General features: G+C 44.6%; 1 protein-coding gene across 3 annotated transcripts in view; it reads left to right on the plus strand.

The window, feature by feature from the left end:
• Window positions 1–15,000, plus strand: part of crybg1a (crystallin beta-gamma domain containing 1a) — an 80,817-nt gene that overhangs the window by 55,415 nt on the left and 10,402 nt on the right. For 2 of the 3 annotated variants that reach the window (XM_063183790.1, XM_063183791.1), the window contains 7 exons: window positions 1,713–1,839; window positions 2,275–2,310; window positions 10,475–10,686; window positions 11,439–11,565; window positions 11,938–12,083; window positions 13,964–14,090; window positions 14,784–14,813. In XM_063183790.1, coding sequence (XP_063039860.1) covers window positions 1,713–1,839; window positions 2,275–2,310; window positions 10,475–10,686; window positions 11,439–11,565; window positions 11,938–12,083; window positions 13,964–14,090; window positions 14,784–14,813 — 805 coding nt within the window. Of the gene's footprint in view, window positions 1–1,712; window positions 1,840–2,274; window positions 2,311–10,474; window positions 10,687–11,438; window positions 11,566–11,937; window positions 12,084–13,963; window positions 14,161–14,783; window positions 14,814–15,000 lie in introns of all 3 variants that reach the window. The other variant, XM_063183792.1, reaches the window with a different exon arrangement.

Consider the following 15,000-nt stretch of genomic DNA (forward strand, 5'->3'; position numbering starts at 1 on the left):
CTGGCCAGGCCATGATAGTCAAGAAGCTTGCCGCCCTCCCCTTCATCTAATTTTTTCCTAATTGATCCAGGTGCATTCCCTCAGCTGATGATCTTTCTTCCCTAGCAATTGGCCACACGCACGCCTTTTAAATTCTATCCACTTCCTCTCAACTGTATGCTGCTCCTTTTTTTCACCACCTCCCCTGCTCCACCTTGTTGTGTATGATGACATGTTCTCTTGTCACGTCGCTTGGCTCTGTTCATGGGGGGTTATCTCTCGCCCTGTCCTGCTGGGATGAGAATTCCCTAAACTGCTGCTGCCCCCCTGACTAAATGCTTTTCCTTGCTGCTCATGGAAATAGGGGGGTTCCTCCGAACAGAGCTATACCGCCAAATGTAATTCATAATTTCAATAAAAGAAATTTCATTTATATTCTTCTCTTGTGTTTCTTGACTGAAACGTTTCTGACAGAACTATGACATAACACAGGGCCTTTAGTAATGCACTACTACTTGGTCATTGTTGTTCTGGTAACAGCAAATTTATAATGCACTGTCTTAATGGGTTAAGCTGGATGCAATTTATGTGATTCTAAAATCGTGTCCTATTTGTCGGGTTGTGCCGCGACATGAGGAAAGTCGGAACTGATATTCTTGTTTTCATTCGTAAACATACACACACTCCTCAACATTCTATTTTGAGTAATTATCAACCTGTGGAAGTCAACCTAAAGCTGGCTTCAATCTGCATGACTGAAATTGTATTAGTTTGTGCTTCTCACAAAAAGATTCTCACATCGGAATTGACATTCGTGTTTCCAGTCATGAACAGGCAAACGATTCTCAGTGTTGTATTTCGAGTCGTAAAATATCAATCATGTTTGGGATCTATGATGTGCCATGGGGTACTCTTTGAACCGGTAAGATTCTATCTTAGTTTGTCACACTTGACAAAAGAAACTGGGTCGATAATCACTTGCAACACGGCTGGAGAGGGACCATTTGCGTGACTGTCAGCTGAGTATCGGGAGTACGGGTTTATGTGTGTCCCCTTATCTAAATGCCTGTGTGAGTTTCTCCTGTACAGTATGTGGTAGGTGATGGTGTGTTTGTGTAGGCATGGATAAGACATAATATTAGACTCTCTGACATTGTGTTCAGGAGCGGTTTCTGCAGGAATATTAATGAAATCTGGTAAACGGAATGAACGGAATGAAGAACTAATGAACGTTCACGTTCATGCTCCAGATGAACGCGTTCATAGTTCGTTCATCATCTAGAAAATACTGTCCGTTCAGTTCACGTTCGCTCAAAATATGAACTCGTTCATGAACTTTCGTTCATTGAACGCGTTCGGGTACATCACTGGTAGTAGGGGGGTGTTTATGTAACTGCATACTGTATGTGTGTGTGTTAATCACCTACAGGGGGTTGGTTTGTGCGTATGTGTGTTCATTCTTATAAATGCATACTGTACATGTATGTTTATACATTCTACAGGTGGTTGATTTGTGTGTGATTGTGTTCCTTTATGGTGGCCTCTTTGTGCAAATTGGCCCGCCACCGGGCCAGTTCATTCATTGCTGAAAAGACTCAACTACAATATAACTACATCATAAAACGTTGCTAGGACATTACCAAGAAATTAAGACAATTTTGGTGACAATACGGTTATAACATAGGCTCTGTGCAAAGGTGTTAATGCAGACTATGTGTTTGTATATTGTGCAGGTGGTTGGTGTATAGTGACCCTGGTCTGGAGGGTATGCTGGCAGTACTGGAGGCAGGGGAGTACCCCTGTCCTGAGACCTGGGGCTTCCCAACCCCCTTCGTAGGCTCCCTCAGGCCCCTCAAAATGGTAACCTGAACATACAGTACACACAGTGGCATGCGTGGACGCGCACGCACACACACACACACACACACACACACACACACACACACACACACACACACACACACACACACACACACACACACACACACACACACACACACACACACACACACACACACACACACACACACACACACACACACACACAGGTCATCAGAATAGTACACAGAGTGAACTTATAGTGGCACTACACATAAGTACACACATACACACACACAAAGTCACTCACGCTAGTGATATACAGGGTCAATAGCGTGCATTTACATGTAATGTGACGATTTTGCACATTGACTGAATTACTTTTTCATTACTACTTTTCAAACAGACACTTACATTACATAGAAGGATACACATCAGTGACTCTGTGTGGTTAATGCAAGTTCTTTTTCATTCCAGGGTGGAATTAAAGTGGAAAATCCATATGACGTCAAGGTAAGGGATCAGATCATTATTTGGAGATCATTAATCATCAGTTGTATTTACAGTAGCTCGGGTCTCTGGCATACTCTGTAGTGCAGATGTTTGCTGAGGATATTATTCATTTTGCTTATTCGCCCAGCATCGGGCAATAATGTTTAGACCAGTGATTCTCAAGCTGTGGGCCGGGGCCCAATGCTGGACTGTGAATGTATTCCAAGTGGAAGTAATTTTCTAGAAATCTAACAAATATGTGTTGCTGTTTACTATTTATTTGAGTTGTCTTGTTAATTAGGCCAGACATGGGCTCATTTGTGAACATTTCAAGTGGGCCCCAAGTTGCTAAAGGTTGGAAACCCCTTGCTTAGACATTTTACCATACATTACAGTCTTGTCTTGGTAGCCATACAGTAGTTAGTCAAAGTAAGCCAGAAGTGGGTAACCTGTCCACAGAGATGGAAGAAACTTCCAAGCAGTCACAACACCCATTGGCAATATTGCAGTTGTAAACATATTTGGATAGCCAAAGGTTTTGCCTAAATCTGCCTAAATTAATTAAATGCCAACGTCCAATTTATGTATCAAGAATTTAGTGTCTTGGGTAAAATACTGAAGCCATTACTACCACTTCCATTCATTTTTGCTTTCAAGGGAAAGTGCTTAAAGCTCCTTGAATCAGTGTGAGTGAGGAGAAATGTCACTTAAGTCACCACCTTTTAATGTACAGTACATCACTCCAATTGTTTGGTGAAATTAGTCTCTGCTAATTAAGGGCAGACCTTCCTTTGATTTCCTTCTGTAGTCAGTTGTTTCTGTAGGCATGTTGTTTATCCACCTGTGACCAGTACAAAGCTAAAATGGCTATCAATGATGTGACCTATGATGTGAATCCAATGTTATCCAAGCAGGCGTGACTTAACATAACAAGGCCTTGCTTTGTTGTTTGAACTTGTTTGAAGGTCAGGTCATTTCACCTCTTATTTGGTTATTGCCATTGCAGATTGAAAGGAGTGAAATCTGATGCAGCCGATGCTCATCTGGCCTTCTCTCTGTGTGTGTGTGTGTGTGTGTGTGTGTGTGTGTGTGTGTGTGTGTGTGTGTGTGTGTGTGTGTGTGTGTGTGTGTGTGTGTGTGTGTGTGTGTGTGTGTGTGTGTGTGTGTGTGTGTGTGTGTGTGTGTGTGTGTGTGAGAGAGAGAGCGAGAGCGAGAGAGCGTTTGGATGTGTGTGACTGAGCTTTTTTGTCATAGTCCAGAATGATAGAGAACAATGGTAGAGTCAGTGACAAAAGGCCAATGGGACCTTTGAGAGACACTGAGGGCCTTTAGTCAACAGAAGTGAACCGCCTGTTTGGGGCGGGCTGTGGGCGTGTTACAGTACCTTACCTCCTCAGCTCTGTGTGTGTGTGTGTGTGTGTGTGTGTGTGTGTGTGTGTGTGTGTGTGTGTGTGTGTGTGTGTGTGTGTGTGTGTGTGTGTGTGTGTGTGTGTGTGTGTGTGTGTGTGTGTGTGCGCGCGCGTGTGTGTGCGTGAGAGAGAGGGACAGAGATGTCGTATGAAGGCATCAAGCTACTACTGTATAACACTAGTCTAATAAAGGCCAAGTGTGTATGTGAATGTGTGTGTGAGAGAGAGACAGAGAGAGAGAGAGAGAGAGAGAGAGAGAGAGAGAGAGAGAGAGAGAGTGAGAGTGCAGTAGCTGCATACTGAGTGTGCGTGAGTGTACATTATGCAGGCGGGCTGGCTGGGGTGTGTTTGATCGTACTGTTGGCATGTGGGCATGCATGTGGGCATAAACTGGGCAGTGTTTAAGGAGTCCCATTTATGTGTGGTGGACACATAGTCTCCTTCAGCCTCTCAGCTTACACCCCTCTCATCTAGCCAAACCACAGGCTCACAATGATGTATTGTGCCCACTGCCCCCGGAGCATTGATCAGAGCTGGCCAGAGTCTCTTATACAGCAGAGTTTTGTGGGCAGAAGTTGCCACTTGGCATGAGTTCATGGCCAAACATATCAGGTTCTGCCACATAGTAGAGCGGCTACAGGGAAAATCGTGCAAATTATGATACAAGCGTGAAATTCGGCAGGTATGTGCTCAAGACCCATTCGATCAAATCTACCCGATTGGCCACTTGAAATGGCGGCCATTTTCCAAGATGGCCGCCAAAAAAGGCCCCAGAAATTGATTTATTGCATAGAATTGACCTAGAAAATTATGATACAAGCGTGAAATTCGGCAGGTATGTGCTCAAGACCCATTCGATCAAATCTACCTGATTGGCCACTTGAAATGGCGGCCATTTTCCAAGATGGCCGCCAAAAAAGGCCCCAGAAATTGATTTATTGCATAGAATTGACCTAGAAAATTATGATGCAAGCCTGAAATTCAACATGTATGTGCTAAAGACCAATGTGATCAAATCCACCTGATTGGCCACTTGAAATGGCGGCCATTTTCCAAGATGGCCACCAAAAAAGACCCCAGAAATTGATTTATTGCATAGAATTGACCTAGAAAATGATGATACAAGCATGAAATTCAACATGTATGTGCTTAAGACCAATACGATCAAATCTACCTGATTGGCCACTTGAAATGGTGGCCATTTTCCAAGATGGCTGCCAAAAAAGACCTCAGAAATTGATTTGTTGCACAGAATTGAGAAAGGAAATTATGATACAACCAAGAAATTTGACCATGTGCTTAAGACCAACATAATACATTCTAAGGATTTCTCAGTTTAAATGACTGCCATTTTCCAAGATGGCTGACAAAAATACCATAGAAATGGATTTGTTGCACAGGATTGATCGAGCAAGTTATTATACAAGCATCAATTTAGGCATGAATGTGCAAAGAAAACAACAATACAATCAAATTGACCTGACTCAACACTTGAAATGGAAGCCATTTTACAATATGGCTGCTAAAACACTGAATTTAGCCCAAAAGTGAGCAAGAAAATGATGATACAAGTATGTAAATTTGTGTGTTTGTGCTTAAGAGCAATATAATCAAACCCCCCTCATTTGCAACTTGAAAATGTTACATGGCAGCCATTTTTAAAGACGGCCATCAAAGGAGACACTAGAACTTCATTAATTGCAATTAATCTACCAGATGTGGCCCAAATAAACAATCACTATGTTTGATTTTCCAATGAATTCATCATAGATGGAAACATAATCAAGCAGAAAGGCACATAACTAAAGGTTACCAAGGGTAACTTTGGTCCTCTGAGGGAGATAAACGAGACATCTCACTATGGATAATGCCCTTTTGTGCAACCATTTGCCAAAACCTGCTTTCAATCATGCCGTCAGGCCAATGAGCAGCGCAGATGGGGATCCCGCCCCCTCGGGGACAAAGCCCAGGTGTGCCGGGCTCTGATCTTCAATCTGAGACGACTAACCTTTGAGCTTGTGGGTGAGTGTGGCAATCTGGTGAGATGTCTCGTTCATCTCCCTCAGAGAACCAGGGTTGCCCTCTGTGAACTGTAGTTCTATTTCGTTCCTTCTGACCGCCAGAGGCGGTGCTTTCAGCACTGAATATTCATCTTACGGATCAGCAGGTCGAGAATTAATATCAACAAAGTAACACGTGACCTGGGTGACGTCACCCGGTGACCCCCGTGTCAGGGGTTAAGACACCGGTGAACCCAGGAAGTGACCTCTTTCATCTTCTCGATTGCAGGTTTCGAGTTAATCGTTTGAGATTTTGGGATTGACCTGACGCTTTGTTCGTTTCGCACCCATAGGGTTGGGGCTGTGGTGAGATGTCTCGTTCATCTCCCTCAGAGAACCAGGGTTGCCCTCTGTGAACTATAGTTCTCTTTCGGTTGAATCACTCGACATCTTACTATGGGTATTGAAAAACTCCTGATTGCGTTGCCAGTTACCTAGAATGCGCAAGCAAAAGCCTGGCCGCAGCACAGACCCTTCCTACCAATGCCCAGAGCTGTTGAAGGTGGAGAGGTAGCGTCCATCAACAGTGATCAGCGACACGGCTTGCCCAACAGCCGCCCAAGGGGCCAGGGGCCAGGGGCCAGGGACAAGAGCTGCACCCGAAGGGTGCACTTGGAAGAGCAGGGGAGGCAAGCCCCTAATCCCTCCAGACAGACACCAACCATGGGGAAAGTTGATACCAGTACCAACCTAGGGGTTAGGCAGGCACTTGACACCATCATTAGAGCAGGCACACCGCCCAGACTCGGCCTACCGGTGTCAATAAAGTGTTAAGAGGTCAGATACCGGCAACGCTAGCGGGGGAACAAGAAAGAGGCCCAGTCTTCGTTCCGAACCCGGAGGGGGAAGAGGGGTTAAGCACGGGGCGCACAAAGGCAGCGTCCAGACATCCAATACCATGGAAAGCACACAGTGGAGGGAACCCAGGGCACGGAAACCACCCGTCTGAGTGTAACCGATGTGCAAGTGGAGCCCACAGAGGTATAGCGAGGCCCCCAGTATCAAGAGGTATTCCCCAATGGAAAACCAGGCCTTGGCACAAGGGGGAATATCCAGCATGTTCAGTACACAACACCTGGCTGCAGGTGCAACTGAGAGGCACCATGCCCAAGACCGCCAGGCAAGCTTGAGCTGCAATGCGATCGTGCTGGCAGAAAAAACCCAGTCATTCTCCAGCAGGGCCGCAGGTCCAAGTTGCGGGCGGAGAACCGAGTAGCAACCACCACCACAGCGAGCCAGCCAAGAAAAGCCCCGATAGACACCTGTTTGAGGGCACACGCTCTGGTTCCCAGGGGGACATCAAAGACACACTTCCCCTCGATCAGGCAGCCTGGTCGAGCAGGGGCCTGAGATACTTCATTGGAGAAGTATGGTCTAACTAACCATGGGCGCCCTACCCAGGGACAGCTCTCCAGGCAGCACAACTGATACTTGCGCTCCTGCTGAGCGCATGAGACACGCACAGTAAGGGGTGACCGACCCAAGGGAGACATGTGTAATGCATCCTATTAGGAGAGGCGAGGATCCAGGTGGCCTTGACACGATCAGCCTTGTGTTCCACATAACTTGTGCCCGAACGTCAACCACCATTAGTGGAGGTTGGGTGCGCAAAGGGGACAGCACAGTGGCTGGAGAGGGCAGCCAGGGGAGGATGTTCATATCTTCGAATGTCCCAGGCTGACAAGCCAGAGCAGTTATGTGATTAGCTAAATTAGACATGTTTAATGTCAAGTCCAGAGCGAATAACGCAAATTCATGACAAAGCTTGTTTCTGGTGTTCACGCACCTTCTGTTTAACAGCAATATCGAGAGAACCATGAATTGCTGTTATTAGCATATTATTACCACACTGTCATCGTATTATTAGCATGTCATAACCTTGGGGTCCATTGACATTAAGTTAAGAACTGGCATTATTAGCATGTCATCACCAGGCCATTTGTGTCATAAGTGGCTTATGTGTCATTGCTGAACATTTTAATATCTGTATCACTTCATCATCTATGGAAACATATTTGAGGAGAGTGAACAGTTATTTCCACCAAAGTTGCAATTTGCAAATTTCTAGGGTCTTTTTGGACACATCGTCATCACATTTTAAGTAGTAAATCAAGTATATTTGATTGTAGGCCTATTGGTCTTAATCACATACATGCCGAATTTCATGTGTCCATCATAAATTGCTTGAATAATTCTGTGCAATAAATCATTGTCTAGGGTCTTTTTTGGCAGCCATTTCAAGTGACCAATTGGGTGAATTTGATTGCACTGGTCTTAAGGGCATAAATGTTTAATTTCATGCTTTTATCATAATTTGGTAGGTCAATTCTATAAATCTATTTCTGGGGTCATTTTGGCGGCCATCTTGGAAAATAGCCACCATTTCAAGTGCCTAATCAGGTAGATCTGATCGTATTGGTCTTAAGCACATAAATGTTGAATTTCATGCTTGTATCATAATTTTCTAGGTTAATTCTATGCAATAAATCAATTTCTGGGGCCTTTTTTGGCGGCCATCTTGGAAAATGGCCACCATTTCAAGTGGCAAATCAGGTAGATTTGATCGTATTGGTCTTAAGCACATTCATGTTGAATTTCATGCTTGTATCATAATTTTCAAGGTCAATTATATGCAATAAATCAATTTCTGGAGCCTTTTTTGGCGGCCATCTTGGAAAATGGCCGCCATTTCAAGTGGCCAATCAGGCAGATTTGATTGTACTGGTCTTAAGCACATACCTGCCAAGTTTCATGCTTGTATCATAATTTGCACGATTCAAGCCAAATTGGCCTTGTAGCCGCTCTACTAGCAGGAGAGGTTGGTCAAAGTGAATAATAAGGAACTGTTGTTTTACTTTACTTGCATAGGTATTTTGTTTAATGCAGTGTAATATTGATAATACAAACCAGTTTCTGGATATTCACAGTGGACTAGTGGACAAGTCTATCTCTCTTTCTCTCTCTCTCTCTCTCTCTCTCTCTCTCTCTCTCTCTCTCTCTCTCTCTCTCTCTCTCTCTCTCTCTCTCTCTCTCTCTCTCTCTGTGCTTTTAAAGGAGTCATGTGTGTATTATTGTGTTGCACAAGTCAGGCTCTGGAAGTAGGAAACAAAATGCCTTTGGACAGAGCAATATGCCACCCCAGCCAAGGGAACATGCTACTATTTTGGAGAAATTAACTCATTTGCCATCACCCTTAATGTTTGAGTATAAGCTCATGCTCATTTCCTTTCACCCAATATTCCATGGTGCTCTTAGCTTTGTGCAGACTGTTATATCAGACAACACAATTCTCGAAACCATAGTTGCTAACTACATTAGCTACTTTCTTGTTTTTAATGCAATTTCCCATTGGCAACTACGCAAGTTGCTAACTGGCTAGCAACTATACTTTCGAGAAACGCACCACTGCTCTGTAACCTCACAACAATCACAAAAGAAAACTAAGTGTAGGTATTTTCTAGGCAGAAACAACTTGAAAATCAGTGGCACGGATGTTGAAAGAGGGAAGTGGATTTGATTGGGGTTAACTTACACAAACAGATATACATTATTTTGGGCCGGTATAAACAATTTTTGTTGGACAATTGATGACCACACCTTTAATCAAGGCCCCAATGGGGTAGTTAGTCCAAACCAGGAAGTAATCACACAACCTATTCTCAGCTTCTGAAGGCATAGACCTGGGGGGCTCAATGAGCTACACATACTGGTCTGGTCTTCTGGGAATCTCTCCGATCTGTATCCTGTCAAAGCGATTGCTGTTTTGATAATAAAGCAGCTCGCATCGAGGAGTCACATTACAACTGTATTGTAGACGGAACTACATATTGATTCTTGAACAGATGAACGGATAACAGTTTTTAGGGAATTTGTTGGTGACAAGGATGGAGGAAAGGTAGATGAAGCCATGGCTTCTGGAAACAAATCCAGTGTGTGCTCTTCCAAACCCGCTGAGTGGAGCTTGCAAAGCTTTGTAGAACTACAGAGATCTTGCGAGAGTCAGGCTAGTTGTCTAAATATACACTACAGTATACATACAGTACGTAAATAGTATGGTTGAAGGAGGCCAAGAGTAGGTTTTGACCACAACAAAAGAAAAGCCCACACCCTAGAGGCCTAGATACTAGTATGTACGTACTTGTGTACGTTGTATAACTGCACATTGTATAACTGTAACTGTAGGTATGTTGTTATTAAGAAAAAAAGAATAAAAACGTGTTAAAAGAAAGCAGTTTGTACTGACTGAATGTGTGGTGAAGGAGTGAAGATGTGTTGTGCATGAGTAAATATTGCAGACACAAAAAGTGTAAGTTGCATGCACATCCTAAAAAAAGCTAATTGCTGTGGGTACAGAATACAAAATAACGCAAAGAGGGAAAAGAGAACAAATATTTGCACACCACAAAAAGCTCCCGTGTCGCGATTTAATGTGAAAATGGCACAACGTTTCCACCTACAAGGTCTTCATCAGTTGTCAATGTTGCAGACACAGCCTGAGAGTAGTATCTGAAGCACCTGAGGCAGTCAGGCATGTCCACACCACACTTCCTGCTCGAACCCTCAACCTCTATTCTGGAACATTCCTCCAAGAGCAGAAAGAAAACCAGCAGCTGCTGGGGCCTGTGTGTGTGTGCGTGCGTGCGTGTGTGCGTGCGTGTTGTGCAAGGCATTCCATGCTGACCTCCCTCCTGGAATGTCTTGTATTCACCTCCTCAGGCCCTGGTCTACGAGAAGCCCCACTTCCAGGGGGAGTGCCTGCTGGTGGAGGGAGACGTGTGGGACTTCGCAGAGGGAGAGGAGGTGCAGCAGGAGGAGAAAGAGGAGAAGAAAAAGGAAGAGGAGGAGGAGGGAGAAGAGAGCAGTCCCAGTCCAGCTGTCAGGAAGAGACTGTTTAGCACTGTGGGCTCCATCAAGGTCCTCGGGGGACTGTGAGTCATTTTCTTTTCTTTGTATTGGTGTGTTTGTTTTCCTGCGTGTGTGTGTGGGTGTGTGTGGGTGTGTGTGGGTGTGTGTGTGTGTGTGTGGGTGTGTGTGGGTGTGTGTGGGTGTGTGTGTGTGTGTGTGACTGTGTGACAGTGTTACAGTGTGTGACTGTGTGTGTGTGTGACAGTTTTCACTTTAGAGTAATCTTTGGCGTCTTCCGATGACAAAGAGGAGTATGCCTCTTGCATGTATGTTGTGTGCATGATTGTGTATGTGAGCCAAGCAATAACATGTGCACTTGTTGTGTATTGTTCAATAGTAGTAAGTAGTGTACGTTGTATGAAAATTTAAGACCTTGTTAGAGCACTCATTTAATGATTGTTCATAGCGTGCATGAACTTATGACCTGACTTGTGATGTGTAAAGTGTAAATAAGTGCAATGGCGGAACAGTTGCACACAGGGGCCCCAGGGCAAAACACTAATAGGGCCCTTATACAGCCTGCCAAGTTCATAATAGGGCCCCCACCACCAATATGGGAGGGCCCAGGAGGAAATGTCCTGCTTGCCCCTCTATTGCTCCACCCCTGAGTAAGTGGCTAAGCCTGCTGTGATTGGGCAGTGAGCAGGCTTCGAGGGTGTATGTTTATGTGACTTAATGTTTGTACATGGCCTGTGTGCTCTGTGTGCTCTGTGTGTGTGTGTGTGTGTGTGTGTGTGTGTGTGTGTGTGTGTGTGTGTGTGTGCGTGTGTTGCAGGTGGGTGGGCTATGGGGAGGCTGGCTTCGAGGGTCCCCAGTACCTGCTGGAGGAGGGAGAGTACGCACACTGGAGCGAGTGGGGAGGCTACGGAGACAAGATGATGTCACTACGCCCAGTGCTCTCGGTGCGGATATGCTCACTTGCTGTACACACACGGTTTAACTATTTTATTTATGTCTGAAATTCATAATATTTCTGGTCTAGAAGGTGAACACTCACGCGTGCGCACGCGCACGCACACACACACGCACTCGCACACGCACACACACACACACACACACCGACTGAACACTACTAAACATTAAACACATCCATTGCATTGCATCATTCACAAACACCAGTGTAAACTTTGAATAACATAATAAATGAACATTGTACTGTGCCAGTTGATGTGTAACTAATACATATATACAGTAGGTAATATTTTTAAACATTAAATATTTGTATCTTTTATTTCTCTCTTTTTCCTCTCTAATCCTCCCAAATTCCTCTTTAGGATCTGATGTCTCCTCACCTGAAGATGTTCAGTGATCTGGACTTTGGGGCGAGGGGGGTGAACGTGGACCTGTTTGTCCCCGTGCCCAACATGGATGACACTGGATATGGCAGAAAGACACAGTCCATAGACGTGCTGTCTGGCATGTGAGTAGCACTGTACAATTGTAATTGTATGGATAGTATTTGCACCCATATGTACACACATGTATACAGTATGCTTGCAGGCATGCATGAACCACATGTAAGAGCCACACTGTGTCTGTGTGGTCAGTGTGTCAATGTGCTGGTTGCATGTTTCCCTAAGTGGTTATCTTCACTGTGGGCGTGTTCTCTCGGAGAAACAAACACACACACACGCATGCGCACACCGCACCAGGTGTTGGAAGAATAAGCAGGTTGGGCGTGGCTACCCCAGCGCCTGATCTATTCTCCTTTAATGATGGTTAAACACACACACACACACACACGCACACACACACACACACACACACATACACACACACACACACACACACACACACACACACACACACACACACACACACACACACACACACACACACACACACACACACACACACACACACACACACACACACACACACACAATACAAACAGTGATAACACAAGGTCTCCATTACCTAAATCCATCCTGACACGAATAGCACACACTCACATGTGCACAGAAACTCGCACACACACAGATGCACACGCACGCACGCACACACACACGCACACACACACACACACACACACACACACACACACACACACACACACACACACACACACACACACACACACACACACACACACACACACACACAGTCTCCATTACCCTTAATCTCCTCATTATTCCAAGTCCAGCCTTACCTGCCACGAGTTGTCATCGTCTCACACTGTTCATTTGGTAATACGAGTCCACTTTATTACCAGCCCTCCTCCCCTCCTAGTCTTGTGTTGCCCTGTGTTTCTCTACCTTGGCCTACATTAGAAATGTTGCGCTCCCACACAGAGTCCGGTTTATGGTGGTGGTGGTTGAGGTGGGGGAGTCCATTGGAACTGATTGTACATAGGGCCCAAAATGTGCTGCTACGTCCCTGCCTACTCCATGGCTTCCGTCCCGTCCCTACAGACTCATCTGATTTACCTGTCTGTCAGATATGATCTCTCTGGTGGCCTGCGGTACACACACTGTGTGATTTGCAAGTTGGAACAGTGTGACATGCTCAGTGGTGTTGAGGAAGCTGGCTTTTCTGGCCTGTCTGCTGCACAGTAGTGCTGTTTAAAAAAACAGAGGATATGAAGAGATAGCTTGTCAATGAGTTGTTGTTTTTTGCAACATGGTATAGGCATGGAGAGTACAGTGCGAAGGCTTGCTGTTATCTGCATGTTATTTACTCCATGCTGAAGGCAGAGTTACAATTGGGCCATAGGCCTCGTCTTCTCTGTTCATTGCTCTCTGCAACTGGGTGGTGTCCTGGGTAACTCTTGACAATAATAGATGTGTAAAAAGCATTATAAATACTTAGTTCATATTTCACTAATGATGAACAAAACATTAACACATGTTTTGTAAATGAGTGGGAAAACACATTATTTGTAGATATTTTATGAAGCATGTATAAAGCATTTGTAAATGTTGTGTTCGCATTAGTTAATTATTTACAAAGTCTTTAAAATACTTTTTATGCATCCATTATTATAGCGTGTTACAATGTCATGTCATGTGTGTAAAGCTGAGCCTTGTTGTGTGTCTGCTCCCTGCAGCTGGGAGGGGAAGGAGGGCTATGAATGAATGAATGAATGAATGATTTTATTTGACATCTTCAGTTCATACAAATAAAATAAATACATGATTGAGTTTCATATAACCGCACCACATACTTAAATTAAAAAAACAGAGAGTCAGGATAGCACAATAAAGCTCGGAAGCTAGGGCTAGGTAATGTATTGCAGTAATGTCATGTAATGCATGTGAAGCTGAGCCTGAGCCCTGTTGCGTGTCTGCTCCTGTCCTGCAGCTGGGTGGTGTTTGAGAAGGACGGCTTCAGCGGGGAGCTGTATGTGCTGGAGAAGGGCCTGTACTGCAGTCCTGAAGACTGGGGCAGCACACAGCCCAACGTCTCCTCCGTCATGCCCATCGTCCTGGTAAGGAGCTGTTACTCTCACCCTTTCACCTTTCACACACCAGTTCAAGAAAGTGCAGTATGTCTCATAAGTGAGTACACCCCTCACATTTTTGCAGATTTGTCAGTATATCTTTTCATAGGACAACATTAAAGAAATTTCACATTGACACAATAATTAGTGACCTGTTAGCAACATACAGTATGTAACCGCTTACATTTGTTGTTCATTCACAAAAGAAATAAAAATACAGCCATTAATGCTTGTACCCACAAAATTGAGTACACCCCAGAATAAAATCCGGTAAGAGAAGGGGCCGTGTTGGCCCGAATCGACTTAACATTACATCTGTGGTCATTGATGTGTGTTACATGTGATGTGTAGTGTGTAGAACATTTTCAGTGGTGCAGTGGTTCACCATTTCACCTTAAACACGCTTCACGCATCACAGCTTTATAGTTTTATTGCAGTGTAACCAAAGGCTTTCTGGGTGTTTTATATGTGACTTTTGTTTTATTGGGATTTCTCTCATGCCACTCTCTCTCCCTCCCTCTCCCCCTCTCCCCCTCTCTCTCCCCCTCTCTCTCATCCTCTCTCTCTCTCTCTCTCTCTCTCTCTCTCTCTCTCTCTCTCTCTCTCTCTCTTCTCTCTCTCTCCCCCTCTCTCTCTCTCTCTCTCTCTCTCTCTCTCTCTCTCTCTCTCCCTCTCTCTCAGGACAATGTGGAAAGCATAAGCAAATTTAAGGTGAGTAAGTTGAAGATTAATGAACTATCTTTACTGGGTGAAATGTGCCGGTGGGCCTAGCACTGTAGAATAGAAACTTGTATTTCCAGATGTTCTGCTTCCAAATGGCAATGGCCTTTAACCATTATATGGCTGTGTGGGCCTCTATGGAGAAGATCAGATCTGTTGAGTCGAAATCAGATAAGAT

The sequence above is a fragment of the Engraulis encrasicolus genome, chromosome 19 (assembly GCF_034702125.1).
Source record: "Engraulis encrasicolus isolate BLACKSEA-1 chromosome 19, IST_EnEncr_1.0, whole genome shotgun sequence".
In the NCBI taxonomy this organism is placed as follows: domain Eukaryota; kingdom Metazoa; phylum Chordata; class Actinopteri; order Clupeiformes; family Engraulidae; genus Engraulis; species Engraulis encrasicolus.